At 34.3% G+C, this 6,699-nt stretch overlaps 1 protein-coding gene across 1 annotated transcript; it reads left to right on the top strand.

The window, feature by feature from the left end:
* Positions 1 to 1,017: 1,017 nt before the first annotated feature.
* LOC112592701 (protein FAM200A-like) lies at positions 1,018 to 1,635 on the top strand. The gene is made up of 2 exons (XM_025336855.1): positions 1,018 to 1,119; positions 1,258 to 1,635. The coding sequence occupies exons 1-2, from the start codon at positions 1,018 to 1,020 to the stop codon at positions 1,633 to 1,635; spliced, it is 480 nt and encodes a 159-aa protein (XP_025192640.1).
* Positions 1,636 to 6,699: the final 5,064 nt, after the last annotated feature.

The following is a 6,699-nucleotide window of genomic DNA, read 5'->3' as shown; positions in this document are numbered from 1 at the left end:
AACCTATCCTAACATCTATCGACTACCGTTCGAGTTGAAAACCGTAACCGAATTTCGAGCACTTAAACCGTTTTAGAGATGCGACGAATTTTTACACGTTGTTTAAGCCCGTGGTTCTCAACCGGTGTGTCGCCAAAATATTATATTATTTATATATTAATATATTACATATAATTTCATTTGATATAATAAATATGATATTGTTTCAGCATTATGATAAAATAGTAAAACCCAGAGATAAGAAAAACAATTATGAAGTTATTCTTACCTCGTAATGATTTCGACGTAATCTCATAACTGATACAATAGTAAATTGGCATTATGTGTATAGGTAGATACGTAAATAAGCACGTTCTTACTATTCTTATTTGTGATCACCGTGTTGTACGCGTTGTGTCTGTTATATAATTACGTTATATTTTCATATTTTCTTATACATACCATATTAAAAAAGGTACATTAAGTATGGACAAATTTATAATTAAAAAAGTTTTAACTTCGGTTAACACGAGCACTGATGGCTCCACTAATTTGCTGTTACCGTCTTCAACAATAATTAATGACAAAACAGTAAAGCGTCGTAAGTATAAAGACAACTATTTAAATTTCGGATTTACGTTTATTGGTGATGATAATAATCAAATACCTCAGTGTATTATATGTGGCATAACTTTATCAAACGAGTCTATGGTACTAAATAAATTAAAAAGACATTTAGAGCAAAATCATAGTGATATTGGTAAAAAAAATTCTGACTACTTTACGCTCTTATTGTCAACACAAAAAAAAAAATTCAACGTTCATGGAAAAACCTTTAAAAATATCTGATAAATCTCTTTTATGTTCTTTTAAAATTTCTGAGTTAATTGCTAAGAAAAAAAAAACACATACCATCGGAGAAGAATTGATTTTACCAGCTTGTAAAGAAATTGTTGATGTAATGTTTGGTAAAGAAGCAGCTGAACAAATTTCAAACATACCACTGTCAAATATACTGTTCGTCGAAGAATAATAACAATGTCGGAGGATATTGTAAAAAATGTAAATGAGATATTACAAAAAGATAAAGAATTCGCACTACAACTTGATGAAAGTACCGATGTTTCATTCTCAATTAATGTCTTTCATACGATTTGTCAATAGGAAAGAAATAATTGAACAATTTTTATTTTGCCGTGAATTGCAAACTACAACAACTGGAGTCGATATTTTCAATGCTGTTAATAATTATTTCGAAAAATTACAACTGAAATACAGTGGGTAGTATCACTATATGGTCCATGTGGAGAAGAAAATATTAAAAATGCAAACTTATCTTCTACGGAAAAAGAACAATTACTAGAAATATCATCAGATACCACATTAAAATCTATATTATATATGTCTGAAAATGATTCATTTTGGATTTCTTTGCAAAACGAATACCCAGAAGTGAGCAAAAAAGCGTTGCAAATTTTGCTTCCTTTTTCAACATCATATATGTGTGAATCAGCATTTTCGGTATTAGAAGTAACAAAAACCAAAAAAAGGTCAACGCTTAAAGATATTGAAAGTGAATTACGCGTAAGTTTGTCAACAATTCGCCCACGAATCGAAGACCTATGTTCAATTCGCCAATCACAAGTATCGCACTAATTTCCATTATAAACTAACACTGTTTTTATAATAATATTTTTTTAATACCTAATTTAAATTGTTTATATTTTAGTTATGTAAATTTAAAAGACTTGTTTTTTTTTTTTTAAATAAAATGCTAACATTAACCTAAATGTATTAATTTACATGGATTTGTAATTTTTACTTTTTTAAAAATCAATAAAAAATTTTTAAGTGTGTCGTCATTTTTATGGATCTAAATTAAGGTGTCGTCGTACAAAAAAGGTTGAGAACCACTGGTTTAAGCGATACAATTTTTACGATTCGCGTGTCACGAAACCGTAAATCGCATGTTTATTGTCGTTTAGAGTGTTTCCGACGTATTCATTACATTATTTAATTGTGTACGTCTTAATGACGAACCGAGTTTATTATCACATACACACATCTCGATATCACCCCAAACGTACGCGATTAAAGGCATTACAATGACTGAAGAGCAACGATTTCGCAATGTTTTTGTATAATATATATAAGGATCTGGTCATATCTAACGTACGTCATCGATGGTACGCACGTTTCTTTTTTATACACATAATCGTATTTTATACGCTATCGAGATGATGAGGTCGCGGAAGCGTCCGAGGGCGGAGACACCGAAAACAAAAACACGCGTATTCGATAGGGATAAATGATTTATCGTATAGTAAAAAAAAAAAAAAACGATAGTACATACGTGACGATACGATAAACGACCGGAGAACGCGTTTTCCGGACGCGACGGTGACGGCCGCGAACGGAATTCGGGGACCGCGGCTCGCGAGAGACGCGTTCCGCGCGATCGGAAAATGTGCGGACGCGAAAAAGGCGAAACCGATTCGGGCGGAGAGAAAACCGGAGAAAAACGGGCGACGTCCGTCGGCGGCCGGCCGTCTCCGCGATGGACGCGGCCGAGGACCGAGTCCGAACGAAAAACGCGCGCTGACGGGACGAAAAAACCCGCTCTCGGCCGTAGCATCGAAAACGCGATGGAAAAAGGTCGCTAAAGACCTGAAAATCGGGCGAAAAACGAAAAAAAACGGTGTAACAACAGTATAAATATAAATAAACATTATTTAAACGACCGACGACGATAACAGGCCGTCGGCGGCGGCGGGAGATAAGCGATAACGGTGATACGACGGCGATAAGAAAAAATTTTAATTTTCCGATTGGCCAGTACACTAAAGTACGAGCATTCTGGCGGATTTTTTCGGAAGCTCGTTTTGGTTTTATATTATAAAACTAGCACCGGTAAAATTCGCTGTATGTGAATACCCTAAGCCGGTAAAACTCGCTGTAAGTGAATACCCTAGGTCGGTGAAACTCGCTGTATGTGAATACCCTAGGTGGGTAAAACTCGCTGTATGTGAATACCCTAGGTAGCTGAAAATCGTTTGAAGTGAATTTCCTAGGTCGGAGACAGGACTTTGGAATATCGCAGTTAAAAAAGTCTAGTGGGCGAAACCAGTGATAACGACGTTTGAGACGTTGGTACCTCTGATTTGGTGGCGTTACACTTTGGCGGTGTCGTTTTAAACGTGTAAATAATAAAAGTCTAATTCGAGCGTCTAGTGGTCGGTCATTTCATAAAATTCACAGGTGTAATACACCTTTTCCCGTAGCTTGCCCTGTGCTTTTGTGCATGGAAAATAAATAAGTACATTCCGAAATGGTAATTAAATGTCTAGTTATCAGTCATCGTCCAGTGAATATCGCCTGCGGCGAATTGTCATACCTCCTGACGTTGAAGGCGTTGTGCCGTTTAGTACGCAAAAAAGTTTAAGTCGAATCGAGCGCTTGTTTGCCCACATTAAGCGGTTGCCCATAAAAACCGAAATTAGTTAAAAAAAAATTTATTTTACGACATAAGACAAGACTTTTTCGGCGGCCGCGTTAATCTATGCGCACCGGCTAGTGGGCGGCAGCAGATAACGCGCCGATAATTAATTTAAATAATATTATATAATTCACAAATAAAATATAATTAAAACAAAAATAAATATAAAAAAACAGCTGGTGTGAGTGAGTGTTTGTGTGTGAGTGTGCGTGAGCCGGTCGGTGGCGGCAATATATATAATAGTAATAATAATAATAATAAAAATAATAAAGATAATAATAAAAATAATGTGGCATTTCGGGCCGCAACATCGGGTGTATGTTAATTAATTAATTTGAAATTTTATATTTAACCACAGAATATTGTAAAGATAAATTATTGATAAAAAAAAAAAAACAATAATTTTTTAGTTTTAAAAATAGTACTTTTGGCCGCCTAAAATCGTCTTTTATACCACTGTGAGATTTCGTCAAAAAGAAGGTTATAATAAGAACCCTACTTCGAAAATATTAAGAACTTCCTTTAGAAGTATGTGTATATTTTCGTTATGTCAATCAAAAGGGCGAACTGTAAAGAAGAAAATTCTATTAACGACATCAGCGTAGTATATAATGATAATGATGTGAAGATAACTGAAAGTACGGGTGATTCATTATATTATCAGATACTGAATCTATTTTTTCATTACCTTTCATTTCATCACCCAAAAAATTAAAAGTACACGAAACATAAAATGACAAATCTATTACTTTGGAAGATTGTTCTGGTTACGTATTTTTCGGAGTATTTAGCATACAAATGTATAGCAAAATTTAACTTTGAATTGTGCAAAACCTATTTTAGAATCAACAAAAAATATGAATAATCAAAATAAATTGCTTATTTTATATAAAAGTTATCCATATATCAACAAAGACGCGGGTCTCAAAGCACCAATTGAATTTTTTAACAGCATCATTGATCGTGCCACAGAATATCAAAATATTTTTTTAAAAATTCAACATCAGAAAAATATCAAAATAAAATTAATGAATTATTTCAAAGAAGATCAATTAATATCATCATGGATTGATGAAAATGAAAGTGGTTGTTTCAAAAATTTTATATTTATTATATTCAAAAAAGCGAAACATTTTTCAACTACATCATACCAAGCAAAAATAGCAAAATTGAAAATTCTTTATCATGTTTAAAATTATACAGTTAAATAATAAAAATATTGTAATATATTTTCTTTTATTATATTACTATGAAGTAATATTAATATATTTTTTATTATTATGTATTATTATATTATACTTAGATTTTAATAAAAATTAAAAATATACGAATTAATATTATTCTTTAGTCGCGATTAAGCCTTCGCTGTGATTAGTCGTTTTATCCATCTGTGCATTGCGCTATCTTATCGCGTTTAATTAATTAGTATCACAAATGCCGTCGTCGTCAGGCGGCGATGGCCGCAATCTAGGCCAGGGGTCGGCAACCCGCGGGCCGCATGCGGCCCGCAGAGCAATTTTTGATGGCCCGCACAAAGGTGGTTAATTTTTATGTTTTACTTTTGTTCAATAACATTTTTTCATATAATTTTCAATATTATATAATTCTTTTTCCTTTATAAATAAAATCTAATCTAACCGTTTCATAATAGCAATACAATTATAAGTATTATATCATAATATGTCATTTTGTTCAAAACTTCTATTAACACCTCGAATCCATCCAGTCCCATCTCTCTAAGTCTGCAACAAATCTTGGATAACCCCCCTACCTTATGTATGAACATAAATAATCAAAGTTCTGATTATGAAAAAACCGCACTACAATCACTGTTATCTACAGATATAAACGTTCCGATGTCTATGGCCGTCAATTACCCGCTTGGCGATACGAACCCCACCGATAACACCAACTACGAAATTAAACATACCAAACCGGGCAGCAGCACGTCAAACATTACAGATTTACCAATCCCACAGTCATTCACTTATACTAAACCCAACATAGTTAATGTTTTTCAGCCGACTATAACGGTCCATCTGTTATAATAATTGAATCCACAGATTCAAGCTCCGGCACTAGCTTTTAGCACCTACTGAAATACGTTAAATTTTTCTGTAACAATTTTTTCGGTATCAACAATATCAAACCTAACGGTCACAAAAAAAATCAAAATTACATTTGATTCAACACTCTATGCAAACACTTGCCTCGAATCTCCTCTACTTCAGGAAAATAATCTATCCGGCGTATCCGCATACATACCTTCAACCTTAATCTGTTCTCACGGTATCATTAAATTAAACACTGCTTTCGTAGTTGAGGACATCTGAAATGGCATGAAAAGTGAATTCGAAATTGTTGCATTCAAACGTATCTCTACCAACAAGGACGGAAAAATCACTCCTACACGCATAGTAGAACTTAAATTTTTATCCTGTAAAATCCCAAAGTGCATATCCATTTACAACATGCTTTTTGAGGTATCACCTAGTATACGTTTTCCTCTCCAATGTAAAAGTTGCTTACGTTTTGGACATACATCGAAATTTTGTCGCAGTAGCCCAACATGCAGCCATTACGGTGTTGCAAGCACTCCATTGAATCGTGTCCAACTGCTCAAGCAACCGATCCATACTGCCTATATTGCCAACTTCCTCATCTTGCAACTGATCGAAATTGCCGTGAATGAAAATCCCAGCGGGACCCGGGACCTCAAAAAAGTAATGGCCACTGAAAACTTATCTTTCCGAGATGCAGTAACCTTCAAGAAACAAAACCAGGTTACATCAGCCTTTAGTTACTCCAACATTGTAAGTAACCAGCCTGCTTCTTCTTCTTCAAATAAAACATCTATTGTCCACCATTCCTTCTGAATGGTGGACAATAGATTTAGAATCAAAGATTCTAATGGTCTTGATATTATTATCAATGGTCTCATATACTACCCCTTGTAAATAACTATAAATACCTAGGATTAACTTAAGATGCTAAGCTCCGTTGGTCACCCCATCTCGAAAAACTTAAAACATACTTCTCTCGCTGGTCCAATTTTCTTATTGCGGTAGCGAATGCATGGTGGGGCTCCTATCCCACATCCTTGCTACTCATATATAATTCGGTTATCCATGCGAATTTAGACTACGGATGTTTTTTCTTTGGTTCGGCCTCTCCTACACATTGTAACAAACTCAACAAACTGCAAATATCATGCCTTAAGAACC

This window comes from Melanaphis sacchari, unplaced genomic scaffold (assembly GCF_002803265.2).
Source record: "Melanaphis sacchari strain LSU unplaced genomic scaffold, SCAv2.0 Contig186_pilon_pilon, whole genome shotgun sequence".
NCBI lineage: Eukaryota > Metazoa > Arthropoda > Insecta > Hemiptera > Aphididae > Melanaphis > Melanaphis sacchari.
The sequence above is the reverse complement of the archived record's forward strand: the minus strand, read 5'-3'. Positions and strand labels throughout refer to the sequence as shown.